The sequence below is a fragment of the Theropithecus gelada genome, chromosome 11 (genome assembly GCF_003255815.1).
Source record: "Theropithecus gelada isolate Dixy chromosome 11, Tgel_1.0, whole genome shotgun sequence".
In the NCBI taxonomy this organism is placed as follows: domain Eukaryota; kingdom Metazoa; phylum Chordata; class Mammalia; order Primates; family Cercopithecidae; genus Theropithecus; species Theropithecus gelada.
The window spans coordinates 16783447-16800449 of record NC_037679.1 but is presented as its reverse complement, the minus strand read 5'-3'; the positions used below and the strand labels follow the sequence as shown (position 1 = coordinate 16800449).

Genomic DNA, 17003 nt, shown 5'->3' with positions numbered 1-17003 from the left:
ATAATCCACTTGCCTCTTCTCTTAATGGGGAGTATCTTCGGTCTTGTGGGGGAGATGTAAAAGGCGGTAGTGGATGGAATGACAAAATATCAAGTCCTCCAGGTTATGACAAAATAGGAGCCCAGAAAGGGACTCCCTGGGTGGGTGAAGGAGAGCTGCTGCCCCTTTGTGCCCATGCCCCCTTCACAGCTCGCCCTGGGCTGCCTTGCTTGGATGCCCTGCCATGCAGGATGCCCTATTGCCATCCGCCAGCCTTCCCTGCAGCCCTGCTGGCTGCCATCTGCCACACCCTGCTCCCCTCCTTTTGTTTGTCTTAGCACAGCTGAGGCAGACCGACCTTCACCGTGGGAGTGCTGCCAAAAGCCAAAGGAAAGGAAAAAGGAATTTTGATTGAAAGTACAAAATGATTGACAGTGAGATTTCCAAAACTCTGCTTTCTGGCGATGCTGAGACTCCATCCCCAGCAAATCAAAGCACAGTCCTCCTGCCGCAGCCCCTTCCCATTCTGAGCTGCTTATCAGCTGTGGGGACTCCTTCTGAGACCCTTGCTTCCAAGTAACCCAGTCTTTTCAGAACTCAGGAGCTAGCTTATAATAGAAAGCTAGTGAGCACTTACTTCGGGCCAGGTTCTGTGCTAAAAGCAAGACATACACTCTATGTCATTAAATCCTCGCAACCATCTTAAAAAGCCAGTATTATTGTCTACAATTTACCAATGAAGAAACAGCATTTAGAAAGTTAAGTGACTTGTTCAAGGCCCCGCTGGTGGGAGATGAGGGGTGTGGTCTGGGCACAGCATTCTGACTACTGCTGCCCTCAAGGCAGTGTCTAAGCTCTTGCCCGGCTAGAGCATCCCTCCCTCAGGGGGCACAGATGGACCAGGGGAAGCAGGGTTTTCTAAGTCTGCCAATTTACACTTCAAAACAAAACAACGTAAGCATAGCACGCACAGTAAGCACTAGTCCACATTCAGCAAGAGCTTCCTTCAACAGTTGAATCCTTCACTCTCCATTTACAGACATGTGGGAGTTCCGGGCCCTCTATCCTTTTTTTTTTTTGAGACAGTCTCACAGTGTCGCCCAGGTTGGAGTGCAGTGGCGTGATCTCAGCTCACCGCAACCTCCGCCTCCAGGGTTCAAGCGATTCTCCTGCCTCAGCCTCCCGTGTAGCTGGGATTATGGGCACCCGCCACCACACTCAGTTATAACTATTTTTTGTATTTTTATTAGAGACGGGGTTTCACCATGTTGGCCAGGCTGGTCTCGAACTCCTGGCCTCAAGTGATCCTCCCGCCTCAGCCTCCCAAAGTACTAGGACTACAGGGGTGAGCCACCGTGCCTGGCTCCTCTATCCCTTTTCTTATCCTGTGAGCCCGGGGGGAGCCCTCAGCAGAAAGGCCGTTCACCTCAGAGCAAAATTAGCAGAGCATGGTGGTGCATGCCTTTAATCCCAGTCACTGGGAGGCTGAGGCAGAATTGCTTGAACCTGGGAGGCAGAGGTTGCAGTGAGCCGAGATCCGGCCACTGCACTCTGGCCTGGGCAACAGAACGAGACTCTTGTCTCAATAAAAGAAAGAAAAAAAAAAATCAAGAGTCCTCCACACTGGGAGGAGGCATGTTGGGGGACCCATGCTTGCACTTGGTAGTGAAGAAGAAAGGGAGACACCAGGCCCACATACCCTTGGCACACTAAGAAACTGGCATATGTGGGCAGCAGCCCTCTCTCTGGGCATGCCCAAAGGTGGAGGTCTTTTTGGGAAATGTTGAAAGGACAGGTGGGTAGGGGTGTGGGTGACAAATGGAATCTGGAGCATGCTGTGGGCGAGACCGCAGCAGAAGGAAGATCCCCGCTGTGGGGAACTCCATGGTGTGCATTTTGGCTTTCAGGGTATAAAGGGGGAAATGATAGGGAAAGACTTGGTGCAAGAGAAGGGAAGGAACAGAAACAGACAGATGAGAAAAAGATGATGGTACTGCAAGTGTTTCTTTCAATCCTTGCCAGGCCAGGCTTCATTTAGCCACTCTGGTCTCTTCCTGCATACCCCAGTCCCCGTTTATAGTACCTGGGGAGTGGGGAGCAAAGAACAGGATCAGAGCATGGTCTGAAAAGAACACTGAGCCTCCTCCCTGCTGGAACCCCCACCCCACAAAAAAGGTTGACAGATTGATGGTCCAGTTCTTTATTTAGAAACCTGATTGTTCAAGAACATGGTGGATGCTTCACACCTTTTTCACTGGGATTGTGCTGGAGGTGATGGGCAGCATTCTCCCATTTCCTCAGCAACAGAGGTGAAGGCTCCTCAACTCAGAAGCACAAATTGTAGGGGACAGGGTGGGCAGGGACAGGGTGGGCAGGGAAAGGGAGAAGGAAATCTCAAGGCAATTCAATAGAAGGGGGTAAAGCGACTCCAAACAGCACTAAGGGCAGGTGGAGGCCTGCTTGCTCAGTGCCTAAGTGTCCTGCCCTCCTTGCTCTCTCTACCCACCTCCACTCAAAAGATCCTACTGAATCTCCAGGTAGGGAGCAGGGAATATCCTATCGTTAGGGTACAATAACAAGAAAAGCCACAGAGGAAGAGGAAGAGGATTGAGCGAAAGCTCAGGAGAGCAAACATCACAGGCCGGGTGAGCTCTCAAGGTGGCTGCCAGCTGGGGTGGCAGCATTCACCCAGGGCCCCCACACCCACAGAATTGCCCGAGAGGTCCACAGCTCAGCTCCACTCTGCTGTTTGGCCCTCAGGGGTCCCAGGGTGGGGAGGTGGGGAGGAGGCAGGCCAGTCCAGGAAGACTCTGGATTCTATGAAGGGTCAAGTGCAGTGTTGGTCTCAGAAGTCAAATTCGTCCAGGTCCCCTGTGCCCTCCCCACCTTGAGAGCCCCACACCCGGCGGTAATTGCTCTCCAGCTCTTTCTGCCGCTGGCGCTCCTTCTGGGCCTCTTCAGCTCCCGGCACCTGGTGGGAGAGGGTAGAGGTAGGCTGGAGCTACTCGCTGTTGAGCTCAAGGAAGTCCTGGGCCAGGCAGCTGGGGGAAGGCAGGGAATGAGGACACCCATGTCCTGAGAGGCTCTTCCTGCATGGCAGCACTCTGAATCACTGGAACCCTAGCCTTGTCTTACAGATCAGGAAACGGAAGCTCAGCAGTGGCATGGCTGGGGCAGGCCCGCACCTCCACTCCAGGCGAGCTGGGGACAGGAGGCCTGGGGGCCAGGACTTGGGGGTAGAAGCCTCTCACCAAGATATTGAAGAAGATCTCCTTGAGGTTTCTTGTGTCCTCATCAGTCAACCAACGTGCACCCTCTTCAGTTCCTTCAGCCCATGGGCGGACAATTTTGATCTCAATTTTCCCTGGAAAGGAGCAGTATGCAGTGAGAGGAGAGGATGGCTGGGAGCCTCAGGGCAGGCCCCCTGCCCCACTGGTCCCAGCCCCTCCACTTCCGGCAGCTTGCCCTTCCGACAGTGCTGGGTCCAGCCGCCCTCCAGGGCCCACCTGCAGCTGTGAGTCCCTCCCTCTCCAGCAGCTCCTTCACCAGCCCCTCGATTTGTTTCAGCTGTGGGTTTTCCCGTTTCATCTCGAGGACAGTCAGATCCTGATTAGGGCCTCCGAGACGGAGCTTGGTGACCCGGACCCGGACTCTGTGCTCAGGATCCTCCTCTTAGAGGGGGAGACACACAGGGAAACACAAAGCAGAGGCATGACTCCAGGGTTAGGGGTGGCAGCTTTGGCAGCTATTCCATCTCAACATGTGTATGAGCCAGGGCTCAAAGAAATGTGTGCCCCCACTCCCAATTCAGCCTATAGAGCTCCCTCCACCAACTGCTGCCATCCGTCTTCCCACCCTACCCAATAATTCTGCCCATCACCTATAGGAAAACAAATGTTTTCTGAAGCCAAAATCAGGCCACCTGCACCAACAAAGTTTTGTCTGAAGAAGCAGGTTGGAAAAGTGTGGTCTCCTCTTCCATATGTTAGGACTTTAAAGACATTTCAATGTTTATAGGGAGAATGGGATGGAGGGTTTGAAACTGGAATATTTCGTTTGGAACATCTGATGTCCACACCCATAGGACCCTATGAAATGGACACAAGGGGATGCAAGAAGAAGATATAATTTAAAGTCTATCCAGGCTGTTGGCTCATGTGCGGCTGGGCTCTCCTATTCATGCCCTGACAGCTGGGGACTCTCTTGGTGCAAAGTCCTAAATGTTGACAGGTTGCATCCTTCATAGATGTGTGGTTTTCAGCATATAGACTCGCAAGCATTCAATTACTACCTACTGATCATCCATTGTGTGCCAGGCAGAGTGCTAGGTACTGGGTGTACAGGAGCAAACCAGAAAACAAGCAGACATGCTCTAAAAGCTGCTTCCCAGAGGGATGAATAGGAGGTAAGCACGCAAAGGGATGATGGTGATGGGAAGCAGGCGCAAGTGAGGACAGTGTTCCAGAAAGCAGGGAGAGAATGAGCACCCTCAGAAGGGAAGGAACAGGGTCCCCTCTGGGAATAGGACCAGCTGAGGGATGAAAACAACGGACTGGGCTACTCCTTCTTGTCTGACTGCTCTCACCTGTAGGTTGGGGTGATGGAGGAGGTTTTTTGGGGACAACCCTCTTTTTCTTGTGCTTCTTCACCAGCTCTGGACTCTGTTTTTCCTCCAGTCTTTTGATGAGTTTGTTGAGAGTGGATGTCAGAGCCAGCATTGCCCGATCCCGCTCTGACTCCTTCTTCAGTCCATCTGGGTCCAGCTCCTTCTCGGTCTGGAATACCCAAGAGAAGAGAGTGAGTCAAGGGTCTGGGGCGTGGAGGCAGCCAGCGGGCTGGGCTGTGTAGGAGAGTCTGATATTTTGAAATGGAGTTTTGCTCATCACCCAGGCTGGAGTACAGTGGTGCCATCTCGGCTCACTGCAACCTCCGCCTCCCGGGTTCAAGAGATTCTCTTGCCTCAGCCTTCCAAGGAGCTGGGATTACAGGTGCCCATTGCCATGCCTGGCTAAGTTTTTTGCATTTTTAGTAGAGAGGGTTTCACCATGTTGGCCAGGCTGGTCTTGAACTCCTGACCTCAGGTGATCTGCTCACCTTGGCCTCCCAAAGTGCTGGGATTACAGCGTGAGCCACTGTGCCCGGCCAGAGAGTCTGATATTTAAGTCTTGTGCCTCTCTCTGGTCCCCCTTCCCCAATAGCCCCGATTAATTAGGGAAACAGCTATCATTTCCAAGTGCCCTGTCCTTGCCCTGTGCTGTGCTCTCTGTTTCTTTTAGTCCCTCAGCCTGTCCTGCTTCACGGGACCAGGCGGCTGTGGAATTAACAGGAGGAGGAGCTGGGCTTGCCTCCTGGATGATGTTCTCCAGTTCCCGCTCCATGCCAGCCTTCACCTCCGAACGGAGCCGGTCTCGGTCTGATGGAAGCAGGATCCCTTCCAGTTCCTTCTCAAATTCTCCCAGTAACTGCTGTTCATCCTCATCTTCATCCTCATCCTCATCCTCGTCCTCCTCTTCTTCCATTTCTCTCTGCCGTTCCGGATCACCCCTTTCCTTCTCCTCTGGTTCCCTCTGAGGGACTTCTGCAGCATCATCCACAGGCTGCTCTTGGCCTATATTTGGCTTCCCCTGGGTGGGTAGGGAGTGGGGAGAAAGAGGTGGACAGTTGGAGTTTCAACAGAGACACATGGTGGGGGGCAGACAAATAGTAGCAGGTGTGTGGTACTGGGGGACCCAGGAGTTGAGTCCCAGGTCAGCGTAGTTTTTCAAATGCTCGCAGTTGGGAGGTGGGTTCTACCCATTCCCTGAGCATGGCCTATACCTTTTTTGTTCCACCTTTCAGCTCCTCTATGAATCGAATCAAATCTGCAGGGCTTCGAATGACTTTGACCTGCACGTTGTTCTGAAAATCTGAGATGAAAGAGTAATAATCATGAACCAGTTCTGTTGTGTTTAAATTTTTTTTTTTTTTTTTTTTTTTGAGATGGAGTCTTGCACTGTCACCCAAGCTGGAGTGCAGTGGTGCAATCTCTGCTCGCTGCAACCTCTGCCACCCGGGTTCAAGCGATTCTACTGCCTCAGCCTCCCAAGTAGCTGGGATTACAGGCGCCTGCCACCACGCCGAGCTAATTTTTGGATTTTTAGTGGAGATGGGGTTTCACTATGTTGGCCAGGTTTGTCTCGAACTCTTGACCTCAGGTGATCCACCTGCCTCAGCCTCCCAAAGTGCTGGGATTACAGGCATGAGCCATCCCACCCGGCTCTTTTTCAACATGGAGTGTTACTATGTTGCCCAAGCTGATCTTGAATTCCTGGGCTCAAGCAATCTTTCTGCATCAGCCTTCCAAGTAACTACGATTACAGGTGTGCGCTACTGCACTCCTAAATGCTCTTTGGATTCCTAAGGACAGGTAATGAGAGACCAAGGAAGGACACGGTCCCTGCCTCTAGGGTTTACCTGTTAAATAGTGAGACAAGGGCAAACATTCGTCTGCAGAGAGCACTGTTCTAAGGTGGACACTCCGGTAGGAGAGATGGATGCCAACAAGCTGCTAAGTCCCCACTCTTCCATGCACTTCTGAGGCCCTTCTGGCAGTCACTCCAGCTTTTAGGACTACAGAGGAGATCCTGGGGCTAAGGACTTATCTTCCCTGGAACCCTTCTCCTCTTTCCACAAATATTAACCATTTAGTTTATTCAGTTCCAGGCCTTCTACTGTGAATTATGGATGCATTCTCATTTAATCCCGTGCAACTCTCTAGGGTAGGGGTTATTACCCTCATTTTATGGGTAAGAAAATTAAGGTTAAGTGAATTACAAAGTCACCAAGTGGTGGAGCTACTGTGTTCTGCCACCTTGCTAAAATAGCAGTGCTGTCTACAAAGAGTATTAACTCCTGTAAAAATGAATTTGCTGCTGGCCTGGCTACTCAATCTCCCTCCCAGTGCTTAGCTCTCCCTTCCATCTCTATCCCTGCCAATCCTAAAATATATATGGTAAAGGAGACAGGGAAGGTTCACTCACCATTGGGAGCACCTGGAGCTGAATCTGTTGCCTCAGGGCTTGGGTCCTGCTCCTGACAAGGAGAAAAGGAAAGAGTCAAGTATGAAAGCCTGTTCATGCCCTCCATACTATGAAGGCAAAGGTTCTGGGGATATCCTTGCATCCCTAGGTAGATGTAGGTCACCTCACAATGACCCCAGCTACAGTGACCCTCCCCATTCCCATCCCGCTCCTCTGAGGCAGCTGGTCTCACCTCAGCCTGCATCTCCTCCCCTCCTGGGGCCTGGTCCTCTGGTTCATTAAGCATCTTCCAGAAATCTGAGTCCTTACTGTCATCCTTGGTCGGGCTCGCACCTAGGGTACAGAGAACAGGGAGACATTGATCTGACAGGAGGGGTGAGACAGAAAGGAGCAAATAGGATGGGGTCCCTTCCCCTCCTCTATCACCAAGGGATGAGGGCCCATGGTACTCTCCCACTCCACCCCACCAGTCAGTCAGGACAGTAAGATCAGGGGAAGGGAAAAAATGGAAGCGAGTTTCATGGAACAGATGAAACAAGGTCCTACCTGCCATCTTTTGGGGTGCCACCCCAGACTTGGTCTCACTCCACACTTGGGGGCCCAAATCTTGCAGCTCCTCTATGATTTTATCTCCATACTGCTTTGAGTCTACTGAGAAACAGCATGCAAGCAGGCCAGGAACACATTCCTCTGGCTATTCAATACTTGATCTTTTGCCGCCCCCTACCCCCGTATCTTCTCCTCCTTCTCTAATTACTCACCTGCTTGCCTCTGAACGTAGGCCATGTACTCCTCAGGCTGCAGGGAAGGGTGACAGAGGATGGCCTGGGGTGCAGCACTGGGTGGGGGCCGGAGGAGAGGGTGGGGGCAGAGCCGAGGAGTGCGAATGGTCAGCACATAAGAGCAGGACAAGGGCTCGTCCACGCGATCGATGTAGTCCCCAGAAATACCTGCACCCTCGTCACAGAGGAACTGCCAGGACAGAAAGGGTGAATACACTTAATCACCAACAATAACTTGCTTTAGTTCTTAGAGCAGGTGTCTTTACTAAGCACTGATTATCTGTCAAGCATTGTGCATACACTATGCATATGGCACTTTACATAAATTTGCTCACTTAATTATCACAAAGACCCAGTGAAGGGGTATTGGTATCTCAACTTCGTGCCTCAAGAAACAGGTGTGATGCAGTTAAGGCACTTGTTCAAGTTGACCAGCTTTTAAGTGGTAAAAACAGGAACTGAACTCAGGCAGTTTAACTGTAGGTAACCAATTTGTGTTTCATATTCTTATTTTGTACAAATATTTTGTGTGTGTATATGTATATATATTTATATTTGCTTTATATATGTATTATTATTATTATTATTATTCTTGAGATGGATTCTCGCTCTGTCACCCAGGCTGGAGTGCAATGGCATGATCTCGGCTCACTGCAACGTCCGCCTCCTGGATTCAAGCGATTCTCCAGCCTCAGTCTCTCAAGTAGCTGGGATTACAGGCACCTGCCATCATGCCTGGCTAATTTTTGTATTTTTGTAGAGATGGGGTTTCACTGTGTTGGCCCAGCTGGTCTTGAACTCCTGACCTCAGGTGATCCACCCGCCTTAGCCTCCCAAAGTGCTGGGATTACAGACATGAGCCATGAGGCCTGGCCTGTATTATTTTTTAAAGTGTATATATATTTGTGTATAAATATGTATTTTTCATATATGTGTATATGGTTAAAAACTTCAAACAATTCTAAGATTCTTATATCATTCAGAAAGAGGGTAAAGATATTGATTGGCCTTTGATAAATTAAGCATGCAATATTCTAATTTCTAAAAGAACTATTAAAAGACAGCCTGGTGGTTCACAACTGTAATCCCAACACTTTGGGAGGCCAAGGCAGGAGGATGGCTTGATGCCAAAAATTCAAGACCAGCCTTGGCAACATAGTGAGACTCATCTCCACAGAAAATTTTTAAAAATTAGCCATGTGTGGTGGTGTGCACCTGTAGTCTCAGTTATTTGGGAGACTGAGACTTAAGGGATCTTCCGTTAAGATCAGAGTTACAGTGAGCCAAGATCATGCCACTGCACTCCAACCTGTGTGGAAAGCAAGGCCTTGTCTCAAAAACAAACAAAAAGTGGGAGAGGTCCTACTTCTGAAATGGCAGCATGAGGGACTTCGCACACTCCACAGGGAAACTCCATAACTGATGAAAATTTAAAAACACAAAGCATGGCCAGGCGCAGTGGCTCACACCTGTAATCCCAGCACTTTGGGAGGCCGAGGCAGGCAGATCACCTGAGGTCAGGAATTTGAGACCAGCCTGACCAACGTGGAGAAACCCCATCTCTACTAAAAATACAAAATTAGCCGGCCTCATGGCGCATGCCTGTAATCCCAGCTACTTGGGAGGCTGAGGCAGGAGAACCGCTTGAACCTGGGAGGCGGAGGTTGTGGTGAGCCGAGATCGTGCCATTGCACTCCAGCCTGGGCAACAAGAGCAAAACTGTGTCTCAATACAAACAAACAAAAAAACACAAAGCATTTAAACTCTTTGGAAATTTTCCTAAGGACATATAACAAATGAGGAAATGTTTACTCAAGAAAATCTACTAAATCTTTTTTTTTTTCAGACAGGGTCTCACTGTGCCACCCAGGCTGGAGTGCAGTGGCATGATCACAGCTCACTGAATCCTCAACCTCCTAGGTTCAAGCAATCTTCCCACTTCAACCTCCCAAGGTAGGACTACAGGTGTGTGCCACCATATCCAACTAATTTTTAAAAATTTTTTGTAGAGACAGGGTCCCACTGTGTTGTCCAGGCTTTCTCAAACTCCTGGGCTCAAGCAATCCTCCCACCCAAAGTGCTGGAATTACAGGTGTTAGCCACCATGCCCAGCTACTAAATCTTGAATAGTGAGAATTTGCAGCACTTGAGCCATGACCTGCTCCCTCCACAAAAGCCATGGGGTGGAGGGCAGGAATTTCTATCTGGAGTTACTACAACCCCACCCAATAGCTCAGTTTGATAAAAGCTCCACTCCAGCAGGTGAGTGTAGTTTTAAAAAAAGGTGGGGTGGGGCGGTGGAAGGGGGGGAGGGACTTCCTATTCTCTTAATATCCAGTCATGAGATATGGTATATGGTATTTTACCAGGAGGGCCACGAGCTCCAAGGTACAGCAACTAAATTCCTAAAAAAGATCAAGGGCTCCCTTCCTCCACCCAGCCCCACCCACAGGGCAGAGGCTTTACTTCAAGTGCAGTGGGACAAGAGTATCAGGGCCCTGATTGCCCTCACTGAAGCTTGCTCAGAGAGTGGAGGGTTCACAAAAGGAGATGCAAACTTAGAGAGTAGAGGCTGTCATCCCTGCCTAGCTCCCTGCTCATAAAACAGGAATGTCCTTCCAAGGGAAGCAAGCCATTGTTCCTGACCCCAACTCCAGAGCAGGGCCTGGGAGATTTTGCCCAGCAGGAGAGGCAGTCCATAAGAACACACAGCTCTAACATTCTCCAAAGGACCTGACTTAATATGAAACAGAGTATGGGGAAATTCAAGCTTACAGGCACTTCAAAAATGTAGAGATTTTGGCAGGAGGCAATTAAAAGGAGGCTGATTGCTCCGTGATAGCAACAGGCTAAACCTTGGGACAGCTAGTTTAACAGAGAGAACCAGGGAAAGGGCAACTGAGAGCCGTCCTGGAGTCATAACAAACCTACTTATTGCCCTCAAAAACTAGCCTGACAAAGGGGCCCACAATTAACTGGACTAAACTATGGAACAACTTATGCCCCACATGTCAAAAACAATAAAGCAATTAGTTGGCAATGAGTGGAGCCTAACAGCTGGGGGTGATACCAGCAGAGGCAGATGGCTTAACAAATTCATGAAAGAAACAGTCAGAAAGAGCCTGTTGAAACCACTGTCATCTAGTGTGGCTGTGTGCAGGGCCAAGATTGCCCTCTGAGAAGACACTAGAGGCTTCATGTTGTGAGGGAAAGAGACTCCACTCAAGTAGTTCAGCCAAGTCACTGAACAAACAAAAGCCATGGGGTGGAGGGCAAGAATTTCTATCTGGAGTTACTGCAACATACTATCTAAAATGGTTTTCAACAATTACAAAACATGCAGAAACAGTAAAGTATGAAACATATATAGGAAAAATATGCAGGCAACAGAAACCACCCATGAGAGGGCCCAGATGTTGGATCTCACAAAGACTTAAAAGTAGCCATTACATTAATAAATACGTTCAAAGAATTAAGAATTTAAGTCATACAAAGTGTGTTCTCTGACCACAATGGAATAAAATTAGAAATGAATAAGGAAAAAAATTTGGAAGTTCAGAAATATGTAGAAATTAAACAATAATCTCATAAGTAACCAATGAGTTAAAGGAAAAAAATCAAAAGAAAACTATAAAATACCTCAAAAATGAATGAAACTGAAGACACGACATATCCAAACTTACAGGATGCAGCTGAAGTAGTGCTTAGAGGGAAATTCATAGCTATAAGCATCAATTTTTTAAAAACAAAATCTTGACTCCATAATCTACCCTTCTACCTTAAGAAACTAGAAAAAGAAGAACACACTAAACCAAGAGCCAGCAGAGGGAAAAAATACAGACTAGAACAAAAATAAATGAAATAGAGAACAGGAATACCATCCTATGTGTCCAAAGACAGGGAACCACAGATACACCTTTGTAGGGAGTTTATATATGTTTTTAAGTTTCTGTAATAAAAGGTTTCAAAAAAGACAATCTTTAAATATCCATAACTTGCACCTGGCAATTATGCTTTTTTTTTTGCTTACTTTCTTTTCTTTTTTTATAGATGCAGGGTCTTGCTGTATTGCCCAAGCTGGTCTCATACTCCTGGGCTCAATTGATCTTCTCTCCTCAGTCTCCCAAAGTGCTGGGATTATTGGCATTAGCCACTGTGCCCAGCCCAATTATATATAAGAGATATTTACACATGCATATATGTACAATGTAATAATCATTTGTGATAACAAAAGAATTAGGGGGGGGAACTATTTCAACCAGTAGAATAATGGTGACAAAATGATGGAACACACAATGGAACTTTATGCAGCTATAAAAACTAAAAAGGGCCAGGTGTGGTGGCTCATGCCTGTAATCTCAATACTTTGGGAAGCCAAGGCAGGTGGATCACGAGGTCAAGAGACTGAGACCATCCTGGCCAACATGGTGAAACCCTGTTTCTACTAAAAATACAAAAATTAGCTGGGTGTGGTGGGGTATACCTGTAGTCCCAGCTACTCGGGAGGCTGAGGCAGGAGAATCCCTTGAACCCAGGGGGCGTAGGTTGCAAGGAGCCGAGATCACACCACTCCACCCCAGCCTAGGCAACAGAGCAAGAATCCGTCTCAAAAAAGAAAAAAAAAAAAAAAGATGTACTGCCATTGAAAGATCTCTAAGGTTTATTGTCAAGGGAAATAAAAGCAAGGTATAGAACAGTGTGTTTAATTTACTATATATTGTTTATAAATAAAAAGGAAAGGAAATAAGAATCTCCATTCATAATTGTTTGTAATCATACAAAAAAAGGCTGGAAGGATACATGCAAAAATAAGACCAGGGATAACCTGTGGAGCTGGAGAAGGGACGGTGGGGAGAGAATGGGAAATAAGCAGATGAGAGACAAGTAAGGGAGGGAAATATTTCTTTTTTTTTTTTTTTTTTTTTTGAGACAGAGTCTTGCTCTGTCGCCCAGGCTGGAGCATAGTGGCGTGATTTTGGCTCGGCTCACTGCAACCTCTGCCTCCTGGGTTCAAGCGATTCTCCTGCCTCAGCCTCCTGAGTAGCTGGGACTACAGACATGCCCCACCACACCCCGCTAATTTTTGTATTTTTAGTAGAGACGGGGTTTCACCATGTTGGCCAGGCTGGTCTTGAACTCTTGACCTCAGGTGGTCCACCTGCCTCGGCCTCCTAAAGTGCTGGGATTACAGGCATAAGCCACCGTGCCCAGCTGGGAAATATTTCATTACATACCTTTTAAATAGTATTTTCTGGATTTTGTATCATGGGAAAGTATTATCTATTTAATAATTATATAAGGAATTTAAAATAGCCATTAAAAACTTGTGAGAGATATATAGGTAGTTGGAGACAAATTTATGAGATATAAAAGAGGAAAAGCTGAAAATGAATGAGCTAGGCATTCATTTCAAGAAGTTGAACAAACAGCAAAATAAATCCAGAAAAGTAGAAGGGAGGAAAAGAAAGATTAGAGTAGAAATTAATAGAAAACAAATACAATAGAGAAGCTCAACAGAGCCAAAAGTTGGTTCTTTGAAAAGACTAATAAAACTGACTTACCTCTGATGCAACTGACCAATAACAAATGAGTGACGCAAAAATAACCCATAAGGAATGAAAAGAGGAACCTCATTACAGATGCCACAGAGATTAAAAAGATAGAAGAATATAATGGACTTTATGCCAATAAACCTTAAAAGTCAGATGAAATGAACAAACTCCTGAAAAGAAAACTTAAACTAACCAAAGTAGAAATAGAAAACTTCGAATATTCCTAAAACTACTTCAGAAAATGAATCAGTAGTTAAAAATCTACCCTCAGCCAGGTGTGGGTGGCTCACGCCTGTAATCCCAGCACTTCAGGAGGTCAAGGCAAGCAGATTGAGGTCAGGAGTTCGAGACCAGCCTGGCCAACATGGTGAAACGCCGTCTCTACTAAAAATACAAAAATTAGCTGGGCATGGTGGCGCACACCTGTAATTCCAGCTACTTAGGAGGCTGACGCACAAGAACCTCTTGAACCTGGGAGACGAAGGTTTCAGTGAGCTGAGATCATGCCACTGCACTCCAGCCTGGATGACAGAGTAAGACTCTGTCTCAAAAAAAATAATAATAATTTAAAAAAAAAAAAAAGGATAGTCAAGGATAATATATATGACCACATTCGGTCCATTTCAGGAATGCAAAGTTGGTTCAACATTAGAAAACCTATAAATTATTTAATTTCAAAATTAAACATGGCCTTAAAACATATAAATAAAAAATTAACAAAATTGCCAAATCCACCATCACAGTGGGAATACTAACAGAGTTCTTTCAATGATCACGAGTCAACTCAACATAAAGTTGTAGAAAATCTGAACAATACAATGAGCATCTTGAACTGCTTAAATGGAGAAAAGACATGCTTTCAAGCACAAACATACAATTTTTAAAAATTCATCAAGGCCGGGCGCGGTGGCTCAAGCCTGTAATCCCAGCACTTTGGGAGGCCGAGACGGGCGGATCACAAGGTCAGGAGATCGAGACCATCCTGGCCGACACGGTGAAACCCCGTCTCTACTAAAAAATACAGAAAACTAGCCGAGCGAGGTGGCGGGCGCCTGTAGTCCCAGCTACTTGGGAGGCTGAGGCAGGAGAATGGTGTGAACCCGGGAGGCGGAGCTTGCAGTGAGCTGAGATCCGGCCACTGCACTCCAGCCTGGGCGGCAAAGCGAGACTCCGTCTCAAAAAAAAAAAAAAAAAAATTCATCAAAAAGAAAGTCTCAACAATCTCCAAAAGAATCATTGACACAATGGCATAAAATTAGAAACCAATAGCAATCATATAAAAACAACAAAGCAAAACACATTTGTTTAGAAATATATTAAGCTAATTCTAAATAAGTTCAGAAGCATGTAGAAACCATAATGAAAATGGAAACATCACATATTAAAATTTGAGGGATGCAACCAAAATAGTACTCAGAGTGAAATGTAGAGCTTTAAGTGTATAATTAAGAGAGAAGACAGATTGAAAGTTAGTGAGGTAAGCATTTCGCTGAAGAAGCTGTAAAAATATTTGCAACTTGTATCACAAACAAAAGGATAATATCTCTACTGTATACAGTTCTTATAAATTGACAAGAAAAAGACCAGTAAGCCATTAGGAAAATGAGCAAAGAATTTGGATAGCTGAAAGAAAAGAGTAAAGAAGGGAATAGAGACAACCCTTAAATGAGTAAAATTAGACATTTTTTTTCTTAAGAGAAATGCAAATTAAAACCACACTAAGAAATCATTCTTTCTCTGATGCCTAGCTGATGATGGCCAAAATCCAAAAGTTTAAAAATATACGGGGTTGGCATGGCTATAGGGAAATCAGCATTCCCATACATTGTTAGAGGGAAAGTAATTTACCTAAGCAGAGTAATTTGGCAGTACATAGCAAAATTACACAAACTTACTTCCAGGAACTTAATTTACATATCTTCTATAAGTACAAGATTATTCACTGCAGCACTCGTGTGTTAATAAAAGATTTAAAACAAGCTAAATGTCCATCAACAGGGAACTATTTAGATAAACAATGATACAGCTATATAACAGAATAACAGAAACTATATACAGGAATAAGGATGACTTTTTTTTTTTTTTTGAGGCAGAGTGTCACTCTGTTGCTCAGGCTGGAGTGAAATGGTATGACAACAGCTCACTGCAACCTTGACCTCCTGGGCTGAAAAGATCCTCCCTTATCAGCCTCCTGAGCAGCTGGGACCACAGGCACACACTACCACACCTGACTAAATATTTTTTTGTAGAGATGGAATCTCACTACATTGGCCAGGCTGGTCTCAAACTACTGGCCTAAAGCGATCTTCCTGCCTCCACTTCCCAAAGTGCTAGGATTACAGGCATGACACACGACACCTGGCCCAAGTAAGGTTTTAGATATATATATTTATTTGGAAAGAGTGCGAAGATATATGCTTATATGTGCATTTAAAAAAATCTCAGAGTATATAAAGAAATTAACAATGGTTACCTTGCTTTAAGGATGGAAAGAGGCTAATGAGGGACAAGATGTGTTAATCCTTTTCTCTGTATATCTTTTAAGCATTTCTATAGTTGAGTTATGTGGATGTGATGCCTATTCAGAAAATTTAATATAGAATTTTTTATTTAAAAAATTTGAGATGATGTCTTGCTGTGTCACCAAGGCTGGAGCGCAGTGGCGTGTTCATAGCTCACTGTAGCCTTGACCTCCTGGGTTGAAGAGATCCTCCCAACTCAGCCTCCCAAGTAGCTGGGACCACAGCACATACCACCACACCTGGTTTTTTGTTTTGTTTTTTTTTTCCACAGAGACAGGGTCTCATTGTGTTACCTAGGCTGGTCTCAAACGCCTAGCCTCAAGTGATCCTTCCACCTTGGCCTCCCAAAATGCTAGGATTATAGGGCATGAGCTACCATGCCTGGCCAGAATTTTTTAATGTTAAACAAAATTCAGGTTGTTAGAAAAAAAGAAATCAGAATAACACAAAGAAAGGAGAAGGAAGGAAATAACAAAGATAAAATAGTGAACGTGTGGCGGGGCACAGTGGCTCACGCCTATAATCCCAGCACTTTGGGAGGCCGAGGCAGGTGGATCACCTGAGGTCAGGAGTTCGAGACCAGCCTGATCAACATGGAGAAACCCCGTCTCTACTAAAAATACAAAAATTAGCCAGGCATGGTGGCACATAAAGCACTATGTGCTATCTCGTGATAGTGAGTGAGTTCTCAAGAGATCTGGTTGTGGCACTTCCCCCCTCTCTCTTTTGCTCCTGCTCCCGCCATGTGAGACTCTGGCTCCCCATTTGCCTTTCACCATGATTGAAGCTTCCTAAATCCTCCCCGGAAGTAGAGGCTGCTATGCTTCCTGTATGGCCAGCACAACTGTGAGACAAACCTCTTTTCTTTGTAAATTGCCCAGTCACAGGTATTTCTTTATAACAATGTGAGAATGGACTAATACAATGTTAGTGAAATACTAAATGGACAACAGGATAAACAAAACCAAAAGGTGATTATTGGACTAATAAAGTAGACAAGCCTCTGGCAACATAGATCAAGAAAAAAGAGAAAAGGCAAAGTCAATATTAGGAAAGCAAAAGAGGATATATCTATAAAAAGAGTTTATTAAAAAAAAACTGTAATTTTATGCTAATACATTTGAAAATTTAGACAAATGAATAATGGCC

The 17003-nt window shown here is 46.0% G+C and overlaps 1 protein-coding gene across 10 annotated transcripts in view; it reads right to left on the bottom strand.

Annotated features, from left to right (window-relative positions):
* Positions 1–2163: 2163 nt before the first annotated feature.
* OS9 (OS9, endoplasmic reticulum lectin) overlaps positions 2164–17003 on the bottom strand; it is a 29087-nt gene continuing 14247 nt past the window's right edge. For 2 of the 10 annotated variants that reach the window (XM_025401039.1, XM_025401042.1), the window contains 9 exons: positions 7760–7970; positions 7545–7649; positions 7231–7331; positions 6999–7050; positions 5797–5885; positions 5325–5603; positions 4565–4754; positions 3231–3343; positions 2164–2950 (listed from right to left, as the gene is read on the bottom strand). In XM_025401039.1, coding sequence (XP_025256824.1) covers positions 2825–2950; positions 3231–3343; positions 4565–4754; positions 5325–5603; positions 5797–5885; positions 6999–7050; positions 7231–7331; positions 7545–7649; positions 7760–7970 — 1266 coding nt within the window. In that variant the 3' untranslated portion in view covers positions 2164–2824. Of the gene's footprint in view, positions 2951–3230; positions 3344–3485; positions 3651–4564; positions 4755–5324; positions 5604–5796; positions 5886–6998; positions 7051–7230; positions 7650–7759; positions 7971–17003 lie in introns of all 10 variants that reach the window. The other 8 variants (XM_025401040.1, XM_025401043.1, XM_025401041.1 and 5 more) reach the window with 6 other exon arrangements.